The 25,867-nt window shown below is 39.9% G+C and overlaps 1 protein-coding gene across 1 annotated transcript in view; it reads right to left on the bottom strand.

The window, feature by feature from the left end:
• EIF2AK3 (eukaryotic translation initiation factor 2 alpha kinase 3) overlaps window positions 1-25,867 on the bottom strand; it is a 43,987-nt gene that overhangs the window by 10,646 nt on the left and 7,474 nt on the right. Inside the window, exons 3-12 of the mRNA XM_068403362.1 lie at window positions 11,935-12,129; window positions 9,843-9,973; window positions 7,534-7,768; window positions 7,193-7,352; window positions 5,729-5,866; window positions 5,092-5,214; window positions 4,281-4,501; window positions 3,818-3,930; window positions 2,291-2,413; window positions 887-1,036 (exon numbers count right to left, since the gene is read on the bottom strand). Coding sequence (XP_068259463.1) covers window positions 887-1,036; window positions 2,291-2,413; window positions 3,818-3,930; window positions 4,281-4,501; window positions 5,092-5,214; window positions 5,729-5,866; window positions 7,193-7,352; window positions 7,534-7,768; window positions 9,843-9,973; window positions 11,935-12,129 — 1,589 coding nt within the window. The remainder of the gene's footprint in view (window positions 1-886; window positions 1,037-2,290; window positions 2,414-3,817; window positions 3,931-4,280; window positions 4,502-5,091; window positions 5,215-5,728; window positions 5,867-7,192; window positions 7,353-7,533; window positions 7,769-9,842; window positions 9,974-11,934; window positions 12,130-25,867) is intronic.

Raw genomic sequence — 25,867 nt, 5'->3', positions numbered from 1 at the left:
GTGTGGGAATCACTAATAACCAGGATTTAGCATCCTCTTTTCTTCACGAGGATAATATCTTCTCATTAAGACAACAGTGTTGATAAAGGAAAATTTAGCAAGCTCTACTGCCTGGATGCCCAATGTGCAATCAGGCTTCAGCTTGAAAAAATTCAGTCCTTCAGAACATGCATTGCAATGACTATTTAAAGTGCCTTGGAAGAATTACAGCTGTGAAATGTTAACTTGATGCCTGAAATATAAAGGTATATTCTAAAAATTGTTAGGCATGTGAAGATCTTATGATGAGACCACTAAATAGTCTTGTATTAGGCCACATTCTTTAAATGCTAACATACACCCACTTTTTCCTTTCTCTTAACATCCTCTAACTCCTTTATCTCATTTTCTATTTTTAACTTACTTCTACCAAGCTTTATAAATCATCACTCTGATTATCTCTCACATATTTCTGCTGAAATAAATTCATTGAAGCATTGAGCACTTGAGTACTGAATCACACCATCTAAACCAAGACAACAAAGAGCAGGAAAGCAGTGGAAAGGAACAAAGAGGACAGAGATGCCAAAGTTTAAAATTGAATCACAGTAGCAATGATCCAACCTTCCAACCACCCTAAGATTGAATTATAGAAATTACATTAAGAACTACAAGATGTTTCCTAAGCTGAAACAAGGACCTTAACACGATAGAGGATGCAAAAAATCGAGAGACGCTATGCACTAGTGGGATATATTTGTACCTTGTTCAACTGAAAAGTTGACAGGCTAAGTTAATAACCATCTCTTTCCTACACAGTCTCTCCATCTTCCTGGATCATCTACCAGTTCTCCAGTTCTGTTGATATACAATCTCAAATTAAACTGTAAAAACCCCCACGAGTTACCTTTCATCTTTTAACCACTGTTCATCCATCTTTTCCTGCCATCTCTCAGGTGGAGCTTCCAGCCATGCGTTGAAATACCGAACAATACCTGGATGCTCAAGTTTAGCTAATGCCTTGACTTCCCGCATCACCTTTTCACGAGCCAGCTCCCTACGATTTGGAGTGAGAACAACAGACACATGGTCACATAAAGCAACAACATAGCACAGAAATTTCTACAAAGGAATTTAATCAAAGCTAGCCCAGTATAAACAAGGCCGGTAGTACAGCTCTTCACACCAGAAGACAGATACGTCTTAAATTCCCCCGAGTAACTCCTTTAGGTTAGAAGTGTGGAGGAGCAGTATGTGCTCGTAACGGCTAAGTATTTAGTCATCCCTTTTCAAATAATTACAGGCAGCAAAACTGAGAAGAAAAGGTTCATCTTGCTCTCAACTGTTTACCAGGATAGAAAAAAGACCACTAAACAGCAATATTCTACAGGGATGTAGAAGACACTGACACAAAAGAAGACAGTAATACCTTAGTATTTCTTTTTTAATTGGCATAACATAAGGAGACTGCATAAAGACTATCTCCATTCTATGGACAGGAAAGCAGGTAGCCTGCTATCTTCCTGAAGTAAATAATCTCTCTTCATAAGACCATAAACTGTATCAAATGAAGTCACATGGTTTTATTTAATGGGTTTGAATATGCTTGGAAAAGAAGAATTTAGGCTACCTTAAATTTCTAAACAAAACCTTTAATCTTAAATAGTCACGTTTATTTAACACATTAAAAAAAATAGTAATTCTAGATTTCATAGCTTTACCCCCTCCCTCTACTGGCCTGCCTGTTGCTGTTCTAACTTGAGATTTCCAGAAGCAGTGTCTCCCATCTCCCACTAAAAGGAACTGCTGCAAGCTCTGTGTAGGGTAATTCAGCAGCATGGCTTGACCACCTATGACTGAAAGAAAAGGTAGGGGTTGTGGGACCAGAAAATGAAACAAATGGACAAATGGAGTCAGAAAAGCTGGTGAGGGAGAGAGAAAAGAAAGAGAAGGTGGAGTAGGAACAGTAAGGAGAGGAAGGAGAGAAGCAAATTAACAGCGCTACAAATAACTGGTCCTGTTATCAAAGGCTCTATTCATCAAGGAAATCAAAGGAGTTCCCACGTAGCTGCAGCATCCTCACAAGGGTCCTGCTATGCAAGTATTTTAGCCAAGCAGGTCACCCTTCTGCTGTGATTACATATGCCATATTCTCGATGCCAAAACTAAGTCAGCCCCCCCATTAAAAAGTATGTCATTCATCCGAATGTAATATCTGGGAAATCAGTTCAGGAGCAGATGGTTCAGTGTAGGACGGGATCCCACCATTCATTCATTACTACTTCTGTATCTCAACAAACTCATTCATTACCTGTTAGGTAAACGGATCCTTTTGATAGCATAGTTGCAGTCATCCACTTTATTTCTGGCTTCAAAAACTACTCCGAAACCTCCACGACCCAGACACTGAATTGGTTCAAAATCTGTCAGGTATCTGGGAGAAGGGTGTGAGGAAGAGACAGAAGAATGGAGGGAGGACAGAGGAGAAAAATGCATTAGTATAGATAGACAAAATAAGTTATTTATGACTCAGAGCAAAATATTTCTGTACAGGCAAAACATGCTGAATGACTTGAAGCATTTCTTATCCTTTTTCCCTGCTCACTCACTGAGGCAATCAGATGGTTACCTGTTTATGAAATGGACACAGTTGCTGATTATACATTTATTCAGTGTCTACCACAACTCAGCAAGATCTATTATGCATGCACATGACAAACTGAAGAAGTTTTTCAGAATATCAAGTTGTATGTTTACTGGATCACGGAACATAAGTATGTAGCCTAAGTTTCTATACACAACTAGGTGGTGAAAGCTAATTATTTTCTAAATCATAATTTACCTTTAACCCCACCCCAAATAACTACTTCTGCAACTGGTCCTTCCAAGCATCCCTTCTGAAACACTGTTCTTAAATCTCACTACCTCTCTTATTTTTCCTCATTTTAAATACTCCAGTCCTTACTTTCAGGGAGTTACAAACGTACAGAAAATGGTCACATTTTCTCCAGAGTATCACAACATGCTCCTATACTCCCTTCTGTCTTAACCAACTCCTTCATAACAGCAACAAAGGTTTGTTCCAAGCACAGTCTGCTTATTCAGCAGAGTATATAAAACATCGTTTCCATCTGCAAGTGCCTTTCTCTGCTTTAATCCATAAACACAGAAACAAAGAGAGTAAACACTGATTAAGACCTTCAAGAATCAACCTTCCACTTCACGTTATCAGCAGGAAATATGAGAGCAACGTTCCTGATCACAGGTGTCCTGCAGACTCTCTGGGATTGCTTACGCTAATCATAACTGCAATGTCCCATCAGTAATGGGGTGACAGGGTTCTCTGTGTCAGTTGCTTTGCGTCAGTCCTGTGAAGTCGGAGGACTAGGACTGGGGTAGGTAAGAACACAGAATCACAGAATCAACCAGGTTGGAAGAGACCTCAGGGATCATCGAGTCCAACCACTGCCCCTACACCACCCTGTCAACTAGACCATGGCACTAAGTGCCATGTCCAGTCTTTTCTTAAACACATCCAGAGATGGTGACTCCACCACCTCCCTGGGCAGCCCATTCCAATGTCTAATAACCCTTTCTGGAAAGAAATTCTTCCTGATGTCCAACCTGAACCTCCCCTGGCAAAGCTTTAGGCTGTGCGCTCTTGTCCTATCGCTAGCTGCCCGGGAGAAGAGGCCAACTCCCACTTCACTACAACCTCCCTTCAGGTAGGTGTAGACTGCAATAAGTGAACAAGTGAAAACCTACTCTTTTCTTCCAGATAGTATTAGTTGTCACACTGACTAAAAACTCTGTACATGTTGTGTTGAACTGAGCTCACCTTGACACGTATCCAGAGTTCTTGACATCACTCCAGCTGCTGTCTTTAACGTCTCCACAAGCGGGCTCATATTTACTATCAGTCTGACACTGTGTTTCAGATTCCTTCCGCAGCTAAGGAGGGTTGCCGGAACAAGAACAAAAAACAAACAAACAAATTCAACTCCTTAAGTACTTGAGACCAGTTTGTACCCCTAGAAGTGGCATTAAATAATTTCAGTGTAAATATCTCCAAACAGGTCAGATACAGTTGAAGCAGTCTAATCTGCTTGCTGAACCAGTTAAGCAAATTGTATATGGCATCTGCCAGCCTTCACAGATAGATTAAACAATAAATGTAGGCTGTTGATTTTGTTATCTCATTAGTTATTAACTTATTAATACTACTCATTGCAGACTCAAAACCAAAAGAAAAGGCTAGAATAATACCTTCTGTATTTAGGATTCGGAAAAAAAATACTTACTCTGCTGTAAGGATGAGGATGGAAAAGTTTGCGTACAATAAAAGTTGTGGCCACAATGCAAAATACAATGGTGCCAACAATTTCTTTCCACCAGTGAAGCAGAAGAACAGGATCTTTTTTGCGAATGTTCTTGTAATTTGTATCATCAAAAAATCTAACGGTGATCTGGGTGCTACGTTTATTTCTCTCTCTCTTGTAGTATGGTAAGTAATAACCATTATCTGTGTATAAAAGACACAAAGAGGGCATAGATTTTGTTGTAGGCAACTACAAAACGGTTTTGTCTTCTCATTAATAGGTTTCCTCAACAGACACAAGGTATTTTTATTTGCATGCCCCATGATTTTAAATGGCACATAAGCAAATTCAGTTAATCAAGGTTGTGGATTCCACAGCAACTAGGTCTCCCATCAAAGTTTCCACTTCAGAAGGCCTGACCCACTGATAGCTTTCAACCACTACATCTTCCATATGGAAAACTTTATACCGCCAGGCTGAGTCTCCAGCCCTGTTAGCAAATTCTGAAAAAAATAATTCACACGCTTTTTCCACTCGGACCAACTACCAGTGGCAACGGCAGTACACACAATACCTCTGCTGCAGCAATTTCAGGCACGCCGAAGTGCTTTGCATGTCACTAATTATACATACACCACAGCCTGGAAATCCTAGTTTGGGCAATAATTTCCTAGTTCATTAAATGTTAAAAAAATACACATATCAAACAAATGGCCATTCATTGAATTTCACAGGTAATAAATGGGTAAACCCGGCTATTTGAAACACTTCAAAATTTGGAACTTCCACCTACCGTATGGATACTGCAAAACTGAAAGTGCTCCATTACTGTACTCTTCATGAGAATACTTGTCATTGCTGAGACACTTATCGAACTCGTCAGACCCCACCAACACTGGAGTCCTGGAAGGAGACTCTAAGCATAGAACAGACACAATTTTTTGAGCTGAACTGCTATAAAAATTCTGTCCTTGTATTAATTTAATGAGCACTCCAATTGCATAATCTTAGAAAATGTCTCTTGGACCAGACCATGAGAACCAAAATGAATGCAAGGAAACATTAAGAAGGGTATTTTCAGGTAACAGTTACTTAACACCTCTCCCCCTTGCCAAAATACTAGTTTTGGACAAGTCAATTCACTCATATTCACATCACTGCAAAAAACTTCCTCTTTTTTATTGAAAAATTTGATTTAGAAGACCCAACATTTCACTATTAAAAAAGACCCTGTCAAATTCATAGTAAAAGAAAGCAGACATTAAACATTTAATTAGAAAAAAAATAAACAATTAATAAGGCACAGAGATAGTTCCTGAATTGGTTTACAGCTGGAAACATTAGACTAGTTTGAAACATACTGGAAATCAGAAAGATGTCCTGTCTTTTCAGAGCTAAGACAGTAAATGAAACTCTGAATTGTTACTTACGGATTAAAGGTTTCCATTTGATTTTGGGAAGAGGAATAATTGCATTATCGTTCCTGGATTCCAGAGCCTTTGGGTTGGTTGGGAATTTCTCAGAAATTCTGACTGATGACTGAAGATACAACTGGCCCCTGTACATACCTAAGTAATAAACCAGAGAGCATACTAGTCTTAAGATTTAGTTCTCTTCACCCCTAGAATAAAATTGGCCAGTTAAAATACATGGTTAAAAATATTTCGGAAAATATTTCTTTATTTTCTCAGAATCTGAGATACTGACTCTGATTGCTAGGCTGGATGAATTCAAGTAATATGTTCCCTCTGTTCTAGAAAAGCAAGATATCAGGACATCTCATTTTCAGTGTTGGAGATCTGGTGCTACAGAAAAATGCCAGGAATTTTTAAGAGCTATAAAGCAGCTTGGGCTTTGCATAGGTCAGACTTCTTTCAAACTTCTGACCCTTGTTAATGCTGGGTGCAGATTACTCCTCAACAGCTGTTAGCAGGAAGGCTGGAACTATCTGGCTTCTTCCTAGCGTTATTCTTTATCTGTGTAACCACTAACAGGAGAGCTACAAGGTGTAAAGACTTATAGAAAAAGAGTAAGGCAAACAAAGTCTTAGAAAACCAAAGCATATTTACCACTCGGAGACAGACAGCTGAGAGGAAGAAGGACCTTGGGCCACTCTTATTTCAAATTGTCACAAACCACATCAAATGAATTCTGACAGCTGTATGAAAACTTAGTCACATAAAATCTTAACTGAAATTTCTTCATGGTAAGTTACCGTAATCAGTGTAGAGGAAAAAATGAATGTGACAAATTAGCGGGCTGAAGGGAGATATTGCTTATAGCTTACGGAGCAGTAAGACTGCCTTGTTAGCTATAAACCTATCTTTAAGAGTTTCAAGACTTTCAGTCATCTCCAATGTACTGGAACTACAAAGCAGTGAACATTTCAGAATCAAAATGGAAAAGATGTACGGATTTGAAATGTTTTGGTTTTGAAAAAGGAAAAAAAAAAAAAGAAAAAAAATCTTTTAACTCTCACTGTTTAGGCTAACCAGTCATAGACATTAATTCTGCCACAGCCAAGGGTATACTGTCCCTTCCGTAATTGTCAGAGTTTCTAAGATGGGTACACAGAACTCTGACTTTGGATGACAACAGCAAAGATGACCAGAGCAGGCTAGGAAGAGATGAGAACACATCTCTACCTTTTGAAAGTCTTTAAATCAAGTCAAGGTGCCTTTCTGGGATAGGTATGTTGGTAAAGCCTCAATTTTTGGGCTTTATAAAGCGATGTGGGTTAAATTCAACAGTCTTCATTATGCATAATATTAGACTGGACATGTTACAGCTCCTCTTAACTGTAATCGATCAGTACAGAAAGATCTGCTTTACTACAACCTCAACGGAGAAAAGAATAATGTTTACTACAGAAAATGCTGCAGTCGGTGTCTCACCCAAATAAACGCTGGATTCTGTGGCCCCTCTGGCAGCTTCCACAAGATCTTCATCTTCCAATACTTCATTGTTCGCTGTGTAACTTGTGTCATCAAACAGACTGATTGGAATTACTTTGCCATCCTTAACCAGCCATGCAGAAGCAATTGGAGTGCAAAACTGAAGGAGAGAGAGGTAACTGGAAAATTAATGTTGTATTAACTGGATATTATACAAGCACAATGCTAAACAATGTGCTTAATTTACAAAGACAGCATCTGAAACCCAAGATGAAAGACAACATCTACAATGCTGCAAAACTTCTACTTTTGTAACATTTAATATTCTGTCTTTCCCCTACCTGGTATTCCCATTCCAGATGTCCTCCTCGTTTGTTAAAAGCCATCACCTTCCAGTCAGCTACTGAGACCTTTATCACTGTATCTTTCATCATAGCTTCCTGCTCATCCACATCTGAAATAATTTTTGTTTCTTCTTTGTTCATATTTGATTTAAAATTGCTCTCAATATATCCCGCCCTAGTTTCAATATCTGGGACATAGCGCAGCTCAAAGTGACCAACGCTGAAATTCCACCTTAAAGAAAAAGAAAAACTTTGTAGAAAGAAAGAGAAAAACTTTGTAGAAACAACTTATAAGTCCCAAATCCTCCATCCAGAAGATTCTTAAACCAAATTACCTGTGTTTGGCCCATATTTTCACAGTAAGCGCTCAGATTGTCAGATGAACACAACTGCACCAGGAGGGGGAGCGCTAGTCCAGAATACAAACCAAACCAGCTGAGAAATCTTGTCCAATATGACGGGTGAGTTGAGAAAACAGCTGGTGAAGTAGGGCCAATGGCATTAAAGGCTTATTATATGGAGAGGGCAATTAAAATCATCAAGTAGTACAGCTAGGTCTGTTTAGTAGGAAAATGTTATGTAGCTGATGAAAGCCAGAAGTATAAAGCATTTAGGAAGCAGCATTCTACACAAGACATATTTCTCTTCATTAATAAAGCGGCTTTCACTTGAAACGTCAGGTTTTTCAAGCTGAGGGAGGAACAATGATTTTTTTTGTTTTAATCCCACACACAACTTAACACAGGATCTCCTTGACAGGTACTTCATGAAACCAGGACTGCTCACATCCCATAGGTTAACACCAAAAAAAGACAACTGTATAAGGAACGCAGAGTTGTCTTGCACAGCCAAAATCTCTTTAATTTTTGTAAACCAACAAATTAGGGCAGAAACTGAAAATTATTTTCAGAAAAAGAAAGAATAATTCTTTTCTTTTTTCCACTATATAGCCCAATGCTGTAGGGACGATGGGAAAGGATGGCAGGTTTGTGCCTTGAACAGCAAGAAGGGGGAAAATATTTCTTGAACAGTGTGTTTGGGTATCCAGAGTTTCTTAGGACCGGCCTGGCAACCACAAGGAGCCCAGTCTGTCTCCTTAAAGAATTTACACCCTTATGGTAACAGTTTGGTATATTTTATATATTTAGTTGTTTTATTACAAGTTTTTCTTTCTCTGGATTAAAAACACAGATCTATCCTGTAAACTCCACAGCAGCCATACCATGTCACCAGGAAGGCACCTCTGTTTCTGACTGTAAGGGCAGTAGGATTCTGGTGCACAAGATGTCATACTATGTTTTTGAAGGAGATGTATGAAGGAAAAAGCACCTCTTTACGACATACCTCTCCCTGCCCATATCAGTCCCCAAGAACCACGGAACCCAAGATTTCTCTTTTCAGACATCTGATCTGCTAATTTATCAGAGTTCGAATTAGGTTCTCTCTGATACACTACAGATGCACAAGCTGTCAAATCCTGCTGTAAACAGAAGAGGGAGCAGGGGAACAGGGAATGACCAGTTCTCCACTAAGTTGTTGGGCAGTTATTGTATCTGTTTATGGCAACCAGCATTTTAAACCTGTATTTTATTAAGTGGGTTTTGAGTTTTTTTTAGTAGAATACATGTCTGTATTTTTATAGAAATCTTGATTTATTAATACTTCAGCATGGAAGCATTAGGAAAGTCACAGACTGAACCAGTTCCTACAGCTTGTAAAGAACAGACCTGCTACATTATGAAATGAACAAAATACATTTAAGAATGGGACTTTGAAAAAAATAAGACTGAAGACTTCTTAAAATACCAACTTCAAATGAAAACTAAAGACATCAAGTATAAAAAAAATCAGTGACAGTTACCATGAACAGGTAAAGAACTTAAAAAGTCAATCAGCAGGTCATAAGATGACTTTTAAACTGTCTCCTTTTGTACAAAAATCAACAGTTGGAGCAAACATTGGTGACGTTTGCCCTGTGCAGTAGAGCAGTGACAAATTCTTTTGAGGTATGCAAGGACAAGGAAAGTAATTTTCATTTGATTTAGAGAGAATAAATACATGCACAAATCTTTTCTGTCTAATCATCTATAAACCTAAAGTTCAAGACATTTTTCAAAAGCACTGAAGAGCAAAGGGGTTAGATCCTAGCCAATAGTCTGGTGCATTCCTTTGGTCAACAATCTGAACTCCCTTGTGCAATTCCTAAACTAATGAGAGTAAAAAGAAGGTCAAATCCTTAAAACATTACATATTAGGAACTTACCTCTATCGGATTGGATTGTTTCTGAACACTTTCTTACACTTACTTTTCATTGCCGCTGCGTGGTCCAACAGCACGGACTGTTTTCTGGGTTCGGTGTAATAGGAGTGTCTCTTCCTGTTCTGTTTCATCGTCATCCCACCGGCGACAGCCCATAGCTGAGCAGATGTACTTCACCTAAGGGACAAGGCAAGAGATTCACACATGCTTTGAAGCTCTGGAGAACTTCAAGACAAACAAATGCAATCAACAGCAATATTCAAAGCCAACAATCCTTACAACACATTTTTGGCTCGCAGGCAATTTGGAGCTCCATGATTTTAGATGCTTGACTTAAGGGATGTTGAAAAGCCTGGTTTAAGAGAGAAGGGCTTTTCAGAGCTAAAATTTTTAAAAAAAGTCTAGTAAGTCTACAGTTTGGGCTATTTTGACTACCTTTTGACTATACTTTGCACGTATTTCTACTTCTAACAGAAAGAAATCTTAGCTCTCTTTTCTCCCACTATTTCTATGGACATAAAAAGAACATTCCTACAAGACCCACAGCATAATTCTGCTTTCGTGCCATATTTGTCTCAGCATAACTCTATTAACTTCAAATTAAGTACTACTGATTCCTATAAAATAGCACCAGAGCCTTTCCCCTTTGACTTGTCAGCTATTAGGGGGGAAAGAAGACCTTATTTAACTCTCACAGTCACACAGACTTTGCAGCAGTCCCAATCTCAAACAGAATTTGGATTATATGGGCAATTGTGTTTTGAAAATGGAGTTGAACACACCTTCAGGAAGTCTGAATCAACATCATACTGCCAAAGACAACAGATTGCCCAAACTCTTAATGAGGAAGAGTCAGGCACTATTTCCTGTATGAGGCACCTTTGCTACTGTGAGCACAAGCCAGGAATCAAAGCAGAAACCGAAATTTCCACTTCCTGAGCACTGGGGGAGGAGCAGTCTGTTGGTGCACAGTGCCCTCTGCTATCAATGAGGAAATCAAAATGATTTCATGAACTCTTGTTTTGGGTCTATGCTCTGTATCACTAGTGATCACTCTACACCATGCCATAGAAGTATTCTACATTAAAATGTACGGTCAAAATGAAAAACTGCTTTTGAGGAAAACAAACATTGGAATTTTAAAATTTTTAAACTGAATCTATTTTTTTTAACTGGTTTTAACATGCACCAACACTTCTGATTTAGCAAATATCTGTTCCTCACTACACAAAGTATCTACAAGTACTTTAATGACATCTGACATTAAGGAGGGGATGTCAATTCTAGGACTCTGAATAATGCAATTAATTCCTGGGCTTTTTCCAGCCTTTTTTCCTTCTGTGTTTTTTCAAAATATACAACTTTTAACCAATGGATTTCAGAAGAAAAATGTCTTCTGAACTAGTCAGATAGCAAGTAGTTTTCAGCTTAAGTTTTGCATATGACTTTAAAATGTAAGGAGAACTAAGAGATAGTAAACTCGCTGACAACTACAAGTCTTAAACTTTTGCATATGTTGAATGTTTTTGTTTTCAACCAGCTATCCCTCTTAGTTGTGAAAAATCTCAAATTAGTTGTGAAGAAAGTGTGTCACCTAAAGCTGCCTTTGTTACGCAGTAAACTGAACAGCAAAGTCTACTTCAAGCAGACCTATATGACAAAGCTGAACTCCTCTCCCAGCTTGCTAGAAATGGGTCATCCCTCTTTTTTCCCCTCACTGACCTCTGGTCACAAAACCCCTGTCCCTTCCCTTGTGCTGGATCTGGCACTCCCTGACCCCTTGCTCAGCTGGCTACAGCTAACCCAGCACAAAACCAATCCAATAAAAAGTGAACAGTTTTCTGTTGATTAGCAAGTTGAATCAGTTTAGCAAGGGGTGAGACGAATGTTAAAGCCAGCACAGGGGATACAGCAGGAGCTCACAGGCAGGAGACTGCAGTGAGGGGCTCAGCCTCACCGTCTAACCACACCAGCCATTAGCCTTACTCCAGCCCGCTGCATTTGTTGCCCAAGCAGCTCAGATTGTGCTCTTTCGAGCTCTACACTTGAGCTGTGCTGCAGTTTACATCTCAAGAGCAACCTATTTGCAGGACAGCACTCGAAACACACATACACACGGCAACTTTTCAGGCTCTTACCTTCCCTGAGTATGAGCTCAGCCCATAGGTCGTCAAAGACTTGCCCCCAACTAAGACAACATCCTCGCCAAATTTGTAGGATGACTCGAGAAGAGATTCAACTGTGAAAGGAACTGCTTCCATGCTCTCTCGATCCCGATCCCACTGGAAAAGGTCCCCATCCAAGGAAGGGATTATCATCTTATTTCCAAATACCTAAAATAATTGAATTGAAGGTTAGCCTCCATTTAACCACAGTTTCATCAAAACACACAGATCACAAATGGAAGCAGAAACGCTGTATAAGCAAGAACAGTGCATTATATTCCAGTGTCCTGTTTCACGGTTTTGCATCCCAGAGTCTTACTTTTCAAAGTTATACTGAGGACAGAAAACTTCCAGGCATTCAAATCAAATCCGTATTTCACTATTCTCAGTTAAAAAACAGTTCACTGTGTGACACTTTTTCCACTTTAAGCAAAACATTTTAAAGCTCAATCAGTAGAGAGATTAGTATTCATCCGAACTGTAGAAAATATGATACTGGGAGAAGCGTTCTTGAAGAGACAGTCACTGGTTAAAGTGCAAGTTTTGCAGATTATTTGTGATAGTTTCAAGACAGTGGTATTGTAAGTAAAGTTCTACTTCACTGTTGTTTTTTTTTCCAGAGCTAGTTTACTGCTAAACACAGAATCATTCTCTCCAGATCAGAAGTCTGAATTAGGTTTTAAAATAAAAGCTGAGGCTGTATGTGAGCTTGTTTACAATTAATGATTATTCCAGAATATCTGTCCTCCTGTAAAGCAGAGAGAGCAATTACCACTGAGATCAGAGCTCACATCTCACCTTTGCCTTTCCAGTTAAATCTAACTTCTCCTCCCCAGAATTTCTTATGTTTAAGTATACCATTCCTTTAAAACTTGCCTGGCTTTTTCTTAAATACACAAGTAGTAAACAAACAAACAAAAAAATCTTCACCAGGCCACAGCATTTCATCCCTTACACTGAGATTTTCAAGGAGATCCTAGTTCGGAAGTATGAGTCATTGTCAATGAGTACTAAGGGACTTATTAAGAAACTCATTATCAGCCTGATAGACCATAACTAATACTGTGGAGCCACAGTGGCTGTGCCCATCAAGAATGTGAGAAACTGTAATCCACATAACCTCAGCTTTTGAGGATATGGATTAACATGGAAGATTTTAATGCTTTTTCAGAACCTCTGTCCATATGGGCAGTATCCTACACATAATTACATTCAATTCAGATACTTTACACATTAAGGTTTAAAGACTACTTCTGGTACATGCATATTAGGCACTTCAAACAAAATATTCCTGCTCAGACTCCAAGGCACAGACGTGGATTACAAAGCCATACAAAAGATCCAGAAAGTTTCTGGTTATTATTTCTGGAACCACTGTGAGGATCTGAAACCACACCTTCTGCATGGTTAAAATTCTCTCCAACATGAGACTTTTTATTCCTCTAACTGGGTCACAGACGGGCAAACAGCATTAAGCAAGGTTGGGATTCACCTAAACACAGAGGGGAAGATAGGTCTTATAAATGTGTGCATGTCATGACTAATACCTCTTCTTACACTGTTTGACACACCTCATTCAAAGAGAAGATTTAGGTGAGCTACCCGACAATGCTGGTGACTGTATTTAAGATCCCTAAAGGATCCAACACCGATGCTTTCTGGCTTTGAAAAGCCTCAAGATGACTGACAATTAAAATAAAAACTCCTCTCAGGAGCACAATGTGTAATTGAACAGATGATAAAAATAAACCCCTGAGAGTAGCTGTGAAGTTCTTTACAAAGCAAAACGAGGTATGTTCTTTCCCCCCCAGATATTTACCTTATGGCAAAAAAGGCCAAATATCCTGGAAGAGACATTGCGTGAGATCTGTGATGCACAAGAAATGTTGCATTATGGCCTACCATTGGGGAGGAAAAATACAAGCACACAGCTCTATACATACGCTTGCAGAAATAAACTACCAGAAAAAGCAAAAATTTGTGCAGGGAGGGGTCATTTGTAGAAATCGCCTGTTCAGTGGAAAAATAAAGCAAACAAATAAGGTTTGCATAAAAATTTATATTCAAGAGCAGCCTTGTGATCTTGAGAAACAAAGGCATGCAGATTTTGGAAAATACCTTTTTAAAAACAAAAGATGCCAGTGCCAAAGCTGCAGCTGTAGCCATGTTGGAGCATCTTGTTAAAACTTTCAACACAGAAGAGTAATAGTGTAAAATGTTTTTATAATATATTCTTTCAGAAACGCATAACAATTTTGATGACAACTTTTAGCCTGTGCAGCTATTACTTTGCATTAATAAATCACCTGTAAGGTTTCTTCCTGCACATGGTCCAGATACCTGGAAATTTTCCACCAGCAAACAACAGGCAAAACGTTGGCCATTTCTGGGAACCACACTTCCCAACACGCATGAAGCTCACTCAGCAACACGCACTCATATACTCCCAAGATACGGGTCAAATCAGGTCATGGTTTGCATGCCTTCAAAAATTCCCTGACAGCGGGGCACTGCCTGCTCATCTGTTAAAACCTCAGTCCCATAAAGCTGTGGAGGGCAGGCGAGACCATTTTGGTCAGCTCTGCTGATCACCTGCCCGCGCTCCCAACCTTGAGGGCACCTACGGGAGCAGCACGTCCTGTGTGACATTGGGAAAGAAAGGCTGGGAAAAGACACAACTGCTGTCAGTGAACGCACAGGCAGCAGAAAGAGCTCTGCACCGAAGGACAATGCCAGGGTACAAGCACATGGGCTTAAACTGACCATGAGTAAAGTGCAACCTACATATTTTGGTTACTAACCATCACAAATGTGGTATTTCACAATGGAAACAGAACAGATGGGGGAAAAAAAACACCTTTTTTAAGATGAATCTATCTATAAATGGGATTACCTGACACGGTGGTGACAAGGGACTGCACCTGATTACCACAAAGGTCTTTTTTTACTAAAATAGCTTTGTTTGAAGAATGGGGCAGGTATGCAAATGTGCATACTTGCAGATGCACACACATGTAACAAGAGGCATTTGTGGGCACCTGTGCTGACATCTTTTAGAAGAGCAGTTTAGCCAGAGGCTTTAGAAGGACATGAATAATAACAACTCCTCTGGAGTTATGCAGCTCATTCTCTAGCTCATCAGAAGCAGCAAAGGGACTTTCCTTGAAAGTACTAGCAAGTAGCATCGGCATGCGGCTCAGGTAAAGGAATGACATCACCCTGTATCTCAAAAGCATTACCTCATCTCCTAATCCAAGGAGTGAGTCACCCAGGCAGTCAGCTGCAAATCTCTTGGCACAGAAAATGTAGGTTACCACGATGCACTTACACATTCCTCTGATCTGTCAATGTAAATAGCTATTTGTTCAGCTTCACTGGTCAGCAATATGGCACATAATTGTTAAGTGGCTTCTCTTTCAGAAGTAACACTTAAACCCCCCCCCCACATTAACTATCGAGCCCTAAATGAGACGCTGCTCTTTTGCTCATTAAGAGTTTGAAGCTGAAGTTCTCCATTGGCTCGGCGCGGGATGCTGCAGCCCTATCAGCGGCGGTGGCTGCTCAATCTCCAGGCCGACGGGTGAGGTAATGCAGTTTCTAAAAAGCCTTCACAAAAAAAAAAAAAAAGGCAAAAAAAGGCATAACGATCCGAAATGGCATACGCTACCGGGGAATTTGCTGTCTAGACTCTTTACTGGAAAGGAGGGCACTGCACGCGAGGTTCCACGGCAGGTTGATGGGTGCGAGAAAGCTGCTGATCTATAGCAGTGGAGGGGAAAAAAAAAGGAAAGAAAGAAAAAAAAATCGTGTAAACAGAGATCAAAACAAGCTGAACTACTAAAGCTTCCACGAGCTGTTTAACAGTAAGTGTGACATTCATTTCCCATGCCTAACACTCTTTATCATATGAAGCAAAAATCAAGCCTGCTCACGTACAGGCACATCTGAGACAAGCCTGGTGCCAAAACAGTCAATATTATCGTTTTCAGATGGGCTCCACTTTCCAATAACTCCAAGGAAATAACTAAGCAAGGTAAAATATTTTCCTTAGAATAGGAAATGTTATGTCTTTATGTTTTTCTAACACTTCAGCTTGTGGTTTTCAAGCCTTACTCTTATGATAAACTGCCAGAGCTTCATTCCAGTTACTAATTAACTAAGACTAACCTATATGATCCTAAATGATAAGGGTACCAATTTTTTTTCCTCTATGATTATCTCTACAATAACATCACTGTAACAAACAGGATCAAAGCCAACATCAGGCATGTTCTTAAGAAAGCTACTTCTCAGTGAGAACTCTGTCTTTTAAGATCTCTTAAAATTAATCCAGGCAACATACTAAAAGCTACATATGGCAGCTTTACTCTAAAGGGTAGAAACACAAACCTGCACAAACAAATCTGTGAAAGAGAAAGCAATCACTGTACGTTCCACATTTTTTAAAAAAAATGCATACAGTAATACAGGTATCCCTACTACAAATGTTTACAGATTTTTCAGAGGAGATATGTAGATATATACACACACACCCTGGGCAAGGTCTTAAGATGTCCCTAGTTCAGGTTGGTCTGGATCTGATTTATTGTCTGCCCTTTTTTGATATGCATGCAGGGAGGTATCTGCACAGATACACTGGTTTATGACTTCTTTCCAATATAAGAGGTTATTTCTCCTCTTCAGCTTGGATTTCAGGACTTTGATTCATCTGTTTTCCCTTCAGCTACCTGCAGAAATCCTGACATACTACAAGGATGACAGCATACTATTACTAACATGCAAACCTGAATCAAACAGGAGTACACTGGGATGAAGGGGCCAACCAGAGTCTAAGGAGATATTTTTCTTCAAACTTTCTGCAAAGCCCACAACATCACCACATCCTTAAGAGGAGAACAAAGACCTGGGCACAAGTAAAATCTTTTGAAAAACAAAGGCTGCCGAGTTAAGATATTCCACTGCCTAAAGCACTGGTAAAGAGCAAAGTATTCTTCAGAGCATACAGTGCTGTTCAACCAGCCAGGGAAGGAGAAAATTGATTGCAAAGGGGAGTCCATGATTTACATCAGTAAAATGACCTCCTGAGACGTGTTCAAGGGCAATGAGGAAGCTGAAGCAGGAAATACCAAGACAGGTGGTTGTTTTGTCTAGAAAAAAAACCAAACACTTCTTGTGAACACCCTTACTTCTGATCTCAGCGCTACACTTGTTTACAAAGTGCGTACCTGTTCCTGACTACCTCCTGTTCCTGACTACCTCCTGCTCCCGTTAACCAGCGTACGTGCCCAGACTGTCTTCACGACCAGGACCGTGAGAAAGGCTGCACTTGGACATCTGATGAATCGGTATTTTATGGAGCCGTTTATGGAAGCAGGATTATGTGGCTTTCCTCCTCTGAAGAGGTAAGAGCCAGCCTGTGCCAGAGCGGCACAGAAAAGCCATGGAAATAGGTTTCATCTCAGCTGGGGTGTGACAGACCGAAAGGGCACACCAGCTCTGCACAGCAACAGCGAGTGTAGATGTTTCTCAAACCTCAGGATGATTTTTACCCTCAGGCTGTACAGCTCACGCGGTAACGTTCACAGGATCGGCCAAGTGATCAAAGCTGGTTCCCTGCTCCTGCCCACATTTAGATCCTTATGACAGAAGTTTGTATCTATTACAGTCTTTCTTCTCCTTCCACGAGCTGGTGGTTTCCATTTCATTTTTCATTGGTTAGAGAAGACTGGGCCAAGTCATAAATGTAACTTTCACGGCCCTGTATTTTGTGTATGATGAGCGCATGAAGCGATGCTGTAATCCTGTGCCTAGATGAGTACTGGAGAACTCGTCTGAAAACTCCTTTTTTTTTCTCTCTCTCCTCAAAGCAACACCTGCACCGTCCTTCCAACAACTTTAATAAACTTGGTATCTCTGTCGTGATTCTACACTTCAGATCTTAAAACCTGATCAGGTGTAAGCTACCAGGGTCCTGACAAAACTTTTACACAAACAGTGGAAAAAGCAACAGATGACAGTAGCTCAGTAGCTTCAGAACTATATTCTCCTTTCCAGCATCAGGGGCACAGCATCTTGTTCATCTTGAGTTTGCCATTAAAAGAATTAGTCCTGCTCTGCCCTCCCTTGAGCAGCCATGCAGGGAAACGGAGGAACTGCAGTGTGTTAACCACACCACTCCAGCTTCAAAAGAGATCAGGTCCCCAATACTGTTTGCTGTACAATCAAACAGACCTTTCTTCTGAAGACTAGCAAACTAAAATATCACCATTACTTTTACATCATAGTCAAACAAGACTTGGGGTTTTGACTAGAGATGCCAGCCTGCTCTGCTGCCATGGTAACAGACTTTTAAAAACTGTTCTCCTTAATAATAAAAAAAACTCACGGTGCTTTAAGAAAGACTTTATTTTGACATTATTCCATCCCCCTCTTTAAGGTGGCAAGTTTTGTTAACAGGACTGCAACAGTCTGCTGGAACTTAAGAGCAGTCCTTCCTGAGACAAACTGGAGCTGCTGCTACTGGGCCCATCACTGAGCTCCTTAAAACTAATAGCACAGAAGGGAGAAGATTAGTGAAGAAAACAAAATTACCCAGAACCTTGCCTCTACAGAAACAGGCCCTATACAGAAGCTTATTGGCCACCATGTCAAAATTGGTACTGTTCCAGTATTGAGATGTTTTAAGATCATGTTTTAACTCCACCTCCACCCCCCAAAGCTCTCTTGCAGACTACCTGGGCTCCTATAGCACCATCTGGGAGCTAAGCAAAATCCTTCTCTTCAGAGATGGGGACAACAGGCAATAGCAGAAGCCACGTCACTTCGGGGGTCCAGGATTTAAGCTGATCTCTGCCGCCCCTTGTGTGTTTCTTCCCCGGCCCTGCCTGGACAGGGTGTTTTTTTCAGATAAGGACAAAGAGTCTGTGTGTCTTGAAAAATTAAGGCACAGAGCAACTCCAATGGGAAAGGAGAGCCCAGTACAAGAGAACAGAACATGGCAAATGCACAGGCTGCTCTTTCAAGGATGCAAAGAAAGTAGAGAGCACGAAACATGCAGGGACTCTGACAGAAAGAGTAATAGTTACCTGCGCAGGGAGGACAAAGTCCAGCAGAACTTTGGAAATGAGATGTCAGCGGCTGTGCTGCTAGAAGAATGATTTGCTAAACTGTCTAAAATGCTTAGCGCTTGAAGCAGGCACTTTCTTTTAGAACAGGCTGAAAGTTCAAAAAGGCTTTAGGGCAGAGTAAATCACTTTGTTGTGTTTTAGGCAGCTGAGCTCCAAATATCTAAGTTACCCATTCCCTGTGCTGAAACAGGTATTTGTCCAGGCATTACAAGAGTTGATCCATTTTAATATCTGTAAATACTAGAACTGCTTAACAGCCAATACAAAACATGCAGTGTACCATATGTTATTAAATTACAACCTACTATAAAGATAACTAAACAACAGAGACAGTGAGTTGATGGTAAATGTCCTTTCCAGGATTCGCAGCAATGCATTTTGACCATATCTGTGAGTGCGACAGATGAAAGCTGGTGATAAACATTAGCCCAGGGTGACTCTGAGAAGCTTTCCTGGCTTCGTTCAAGGCAAAGCATCACTTGTGAGGATTGGGGCTGAGAGCTCTGATATCATACAAGCCACAAGATCTCTTTCTGTAGCTTCTCACGTGTCTCATAACAGTTGTCATCACCTCGAACATCCTTACAGTACGAGTTAGAGGACACATGTCAGCACTTTATCAGAGCTTTATCAGCGCTAACTACATCAAGTGTCATCAAGAAAGCCACCAAGCTGCAGTTATAGGAAGTCTCTTGTTTTTTTAATTGAACAAGACATTGAACTAAGATGACTGTCTTTGAAGACGTGCAGTTTCGATAAATACACAAGACCACTTGTCTAAGCAATAGCCCTACTTGTCACCCCGACAAAAATCATGATGCTGCGTCATACTAACCACTTAACTCAGCTCAGGCATCCACCAGCAGTTCCCCTTCTCTGCAGGTTTACCACTTCACATTAAAAAGTTTGGTTGCATTTCCTAGAAAAGCACGACTTCTAGCTACCCGAGTATTTTACAGCAATTAGTCTTTTGCCAATGATTTTTTTGTCCACTAAACATCATCAGAAGTTTATTTTCAGGAGAATTATAAATTACAGGGTTTTGTTTCACCAAGAAAGCGGCAAAGATCTATACTTGGAAATCCACAGATCTCTCCAGGAAGTTTCCCAAGCCTGTCACCTCTTTATGGCCATGCACACTGGGCACGTTTCCAGCAACAGAAATGAAAAGAACCGCTCGTGCCATCAGAAATCGTAATATATCTATGTAGTTAAAGAGCAGTCACCTCTATTCTCTTCTTGCAAAACACAGGCTCCATTCCCCTTGATAGCCCTAATAAGCCTTCTCTGCCTCAATTGCAATTGGAATTTATCTTCCTTTGAAGCACAATTCTGGACACTCACTTCTTATTCATTATGAGCTTTTCCAGGACCATTTAAGACACTAATCTCTCTCTCTCTCTCTAGCCGCAGGCAGCACAGGATCACATTTCCTTCCCCTGCAGAGGAATCGAGATGGCAGCTGACAACCTGCTACTGGATCTCTTAGTACACAGTATTCTCAGTTCTAAACTGGTCACCTCCAACCTTCAACAAAATTGTCATTATCAATCCCCACATCTTGTATTTTGTTTAGTACACTTTAATTCCATTTCTATTATAGAAAACCTGTATGATGGAGAACTGGATAATGCCCCAGTCTTCCTCTGTAGGAATGATACTCGCAGCTATCAAAGCATCTGGTGGTCCTACATCTGTCTCAGCAGCACACAAAAAATAAGGATCAGCTACAGGACACAAGAACTCTACTAGAATATTCCAGACAACTAAAATTATACCACCTTACCTGCAAGGAAATTGATTTTCCCCAGATTAGGCACCTCAATAACAAGTCCATTGATTTACACTCTGCCTGCCTAAACAGACTGGCAATTTGGGGCTTTACATCTAGTCACAAAATACTACAGCTGGAAAGTAACTTTTCAGCATTAATAGAAATTTTAAAAATTTTATTCTTTATTTTCTAGAATAAAACTTTGCTTTAGAAAGTTTTGCAAACACTCAAAGGCTTAAAAGAATTAACTTGTTATTCTCTGTACATGAAGCTCTGACCCCACTGCCCAGCATTTGCTCCTGCAAGCAGCCTGTTTGGTGCGCAAGGACTCTTCCAAGTGCTAAGCGGGGAACGTTGCTTCTGTTGCTGATGCCTTCCATGCCACATGTTTTAAGATGCACAAATACATTAAAAGTTAAGATTAACACTAATGAGCTAGACAGACCCATTCATTTTTAAGCAGAAAGACAGAGAGAAAGCCATTTTCTCAGAATGTCTGTGTAGTTTGAAATGAATCTCCTTTTGTTTTGTCCAGTGACTGTTAGCAGGCAGAAGAGATTTATACATGTTTAATAGAAATTCATAACATACAGTGCTGTATTCAACAGCTGCTATAACAACCTTTTAAGTGAAAGTACTCAAACAAGTCTGACTGACAATCTTAAGCATCCCCCACACCCAAGCACAAAACAAACATTATCTCAGCGTTTTGTTGGATGATATTTACAGGCAGTGACTTAACTGAAAAAAAAAAAAAAACAACTAAATCAGAGAGCCATGGACCAAACAAAAACCTCCTTTTTGTTCAGGCTCATAAAATGCTGCTGTAGGGGTGCCCTACGTGGTGGGTGTGACTTTCCTAAAACTGATGGCACAAGATTTCTCTTTCAAAGAGAAGGTTAAATTATTTACCCTCCCGTAACCTCTGGGAGGGGCACATAAAAGAATTCAGAAATCACAATTCAAGCCCCTCAGAGGGCGTTTTGACCTCTTGTCTTGCCCTGACCCACTTCAGTGTGGATTTTGCAACTTCTTCTGCACCAAAGTGTTAAGAAGCCCAAGGATGAGTTGCTGAATTTCTTCCTGTGTTCCTAAAGCAACCCAGGACAGCTTTTGGCTCTTCTCTGGCTTGACAGGGTACAGAGGTTACCTTATCCAACGTGCAGGGAAGTGTAGGCAGTTTACAGTGACTCCCAGGTGCCTGGACACTTCACAGCAGAACTCAGTATTTCTTTTGGGGAATCGAAACACTGAAAATTTGAAAATATTTATGATGCTGATACAGGGAAGAAAAAAAAAAGAAAATTATACATTCATACTGTACATTAAATCCTGTCAGTAGTGGAGCTCTGGAGATTTCAAAATCCTGTCTCAACTCACTGCTCTAAGCATCAGTCTGTCCTCTCCAAAGGGCAAAAAAAGGAACAATCTGCTAAAGACATCTATGGGTTCACTTTGCCTACAATGTAATGAGTTTTCAGCCAACTTCAGTATAAAACTTCTTTGCATCTCCACTTTTCTCTGGAGGAAAAAATATAATACTGGGCTATTCCACAAAAATATGCCACTTTTATAGCCAAAAAGAAAAAAAAAAAAAATATCACACAGATGTCTAAGTTTGTAGAAAAGTTTATTTTATGAGGCTATCACAAGAAAAAAAAAGGCAAGAATTTAATATATATACAATACAATTCAAAGATTCTGAGAGCCTTTAGAGGGATAAGGATGTTGCCAGATTTTGTGACAGGACATAACCCAATCATTTCATTTTTCCAGGATACAGTGGTATGTTTACTATGACCGCTACAAATGTCAGCCTTGTGGACTGAAACTCATTTTGTCCCATGATCGCCAACCTCTCAAATAAGGAAATAAGATGCTTACTTATGGATTAGTTGTAACAGCCAAATCATGAGGCAATGCCGTTACTTTTACCGAGTACATCCCAGCGTAGCCTCTGCCCTGAGCCCTGACACCACCACGGCTGGAGCTGCCCCGCCAGGCTGAACTCCCTGCACCATTCCCGACAGCGCAAAGAAAAACCCCGTCACAGTCGTGAATGTATTTTCAAGCTGTTACTCTCACATCATCACCATCAGGTATCCCACTTATTTTCCCCTTTCTCATCGAACATCAGCTGCCAGCTTTTTCACAGGAGTGTCTCTACCATTCATCCATCCCACAGCAGGCTTTTTTTCCCCATCTCCATCTCTTCTCCAGCCTCCCCCTGTCCCATCAGTCACACTAGCCACTACCGGCCAGTCACTAATATACAGGCAAGTTCGCACTTTCATTTCTCTCATTTAACAGATCCTCATAAAAGAAAGAGACAGAAGGCCATTAAGTAATCTAGTATAAAGGTATGCACGCAAGAGGACGCGTCACCCTCGTTAGTAAACGACAGCAGTCTCGTAATGATGAGCTATGAACCATTTCCACTGCTTGAGAGGCAGTTCTCTATTTTCACTATGATTAAGCATCATTATCTTAACAAGCTGATTCTCCCAAAAGTATTCTTTTCTGTCTAAGTACAGACGATGTATTCATTACAAAGCTAAATTTTAAAGGGTAAATTAAAGCGTTTTCATTAAAAGTAAGCTCCCTTTTAGAAAAGTTGAGATTCAATGACTTTACCCTGAACTTCAACAAGCAACCTTTACGTGCAAGTAACAAGAAATCTCGGAGTTGTGGACATACAGCTTCTCTAGAGATGGGCTTTTCATTTTAGCACACTGGATAGGGAAACAAAGTTTTTAAATTCTTATTCACAAGACTGAAATGTAGAGTCATACCTTATCAGCACTGGCACCCTGACCATGATTGTTTATGTTGGAGCTTTGAGCCAAGGAATGAATTTTACCATTTTAGTTACTCAGAAACACAAGTAGTAGTTCAGCAGCCTTTCCTTTCTAATTGATCTGTTCACATGACAAATGATGAACATCTCACTTGTCAGTGTCTTAAGCAGTAGTTTCAAGAGCTGAAGTGTTTGACAGAGCTGCTGGAACATTTGAAATTTTACTACCTCACTTTCCTAATTAACACATGAGCTCCAGACAGCCAAGTTGACATTTTACAGTGAGGCAAAGGAAGTAACTACTGTTCTATTAAACACTCAAAGTTTGAAGATCTAACGTCTTTTCTTAAAAGGCACTTGGAAACTAAGTTGATGCTTTCGCATCAGGACCTGGAGCTACGGCTCGTAGCACTCTCCCCCAAGATAGTTCAAAAAACTCATCAAAACAATTAAAATATAGCAGCACACACTTTCCTCACTCTGAAAGAACACAGATCTCTTAACACTGCAAGTGTAACGCAAAAAAAGTTTATTATCTGCCATTTCATGTAAGAAGATGTAGGTTAACAGCTTACACAATGATACTGGTTTATTATGAAGATAATATTGTGGTTGCAAGCACAGAGACCTTTTTCACCTCAAAAATGTTGGAAGCGGAAGAAAAAGCCTCAATAATTAGTTTGAGAGAGTAAAACTTAACATGCCACATGCCCAAATCAGAGTGGGAGTGGGGAGATGACAGACTCGTAGACATTAATGAATTTAAAATTTTGACCCAAACCAGAATTGTCCCAACAACTTTAATGAGGCCAATTACTCAAGTAGTGTCTAGATTCACTTCATGAAGTCTTTCAGCTGATACTGACAGCAGATTAAACATTTAAATATTTAAATGTTTAAGTGCAGCTTATTTGGAGCATTCGTTACTTTCGTTTCTTGTTAAATTTTCTCTTAACAGCATTTGTTGACATGACAGTAAGTCTAAGAAGGTCTATATTCACAACGCTTAACAGCTTCTAAAAGGCCAGAATGAAGTTTTACTTCCCATTCTCTTGTAGGCTCCGCATCTTAACCGCCAAAATCTATTTGCAAAAACACTTCTATAATATTAAATGCTTGAAATCTTTAAAAACCTGGCTTCATGTCTTAATTTGTGCTGAAAAATGAATTTTATATTTGCACATATTTCAAATGTGTGTTTTATAACCGGTTGTTTTATTTTCACAGTGGTCATTAGAAACTATTAGCAGCAACAGATAACAGAACAATAATTTACGTATCTAGTATTGAAAACATTTGTGAAGGACCACAGTTTGTAACGGGCACCTTCCTCTTTACAGAGGTCTTTACAGTTCTCTTTACAGTTTTTGTATTCTTTTAAATTCTGTTCTAGAACATATTTAAGAAAGTTCTTCTTTCCTACGGAGTTTTTTCTTAAACACAAAAATATATCTGAACAAGACTCAAAGTTCCATCTGTAAACAAAATTCTCTCTCAGAAACAAAGGAACATGAGTTAACATTCACATTACTTTTGCAATCTGAGATATTTATTACTAGCTCTCACACTTACACTACCCACAGCAACAGACCAAATCTTTCCTTGGACTTCTTTATACCGAAACAGAGGTCATGTAAACGAGACACCAACAAAGAACCACAAGCAAGATGCTCATATAGTCTGAATACCCCTGAATTCAACTTTCATTCTCTGATGCTCATCATGCAAAAGCACGATATAGGACTGGTCACCAAATCCAACCATCTGTGACAGTGAAGGACTGTCCACTTTGTCACCACCACAAACTACCGCTTAGTTGGTGTATTTATTCCTCCTAATTCTAGGAGAGAATGACTCATGGATCTCACTTCTCCAGTGCAGAAAAAAAAAGAAAGCAAAAAACTTCCTCCTAATTTCTAGCCTAAGTTTATTCAAACGGACAGTGGAAATTGCACCAAACAAGAAATTTAACCCTTTAGATTTCCTTCTCACAGTTCATCAGCAAGAAGTGATGCAACCCTTTACCACTGTGTACTTCAGGGTGACCTTCAGCGCTCTATTTCACTGCTAACACATTCTATTTCATAGGCAGCCTGCTTATCTAGTATAAAAAAACCCCAATCCTTTGTTCATTTATTAGGTCACAAGGACTTTTGCTTTTCTTGAGGGGGGAAAAAAAAAAAGCCACTATTTGCCAAAGCATACTCC

The sequence above is a fragment of the Nyctibius grandis genome, chromosome 6, assembly GCF_013368605.1.
Source record: "Nyctibius grandis isolate bNycGra1 chromosome 6, bNycGra1.pri, whole genome shotgun sequence".
In the NCBI taxonomy this organism is placed as follows: Eukaryota; Metazoa; Chordata; class Aves; order Nyctibiiformes; family Nyctibiidae; genus Nyctibius; species Nyctibius grandis.
Note: the sequence above shows the minus strand (reverse complement) of the source record. Positions and strands in the feature narration are given on the sequence as shown.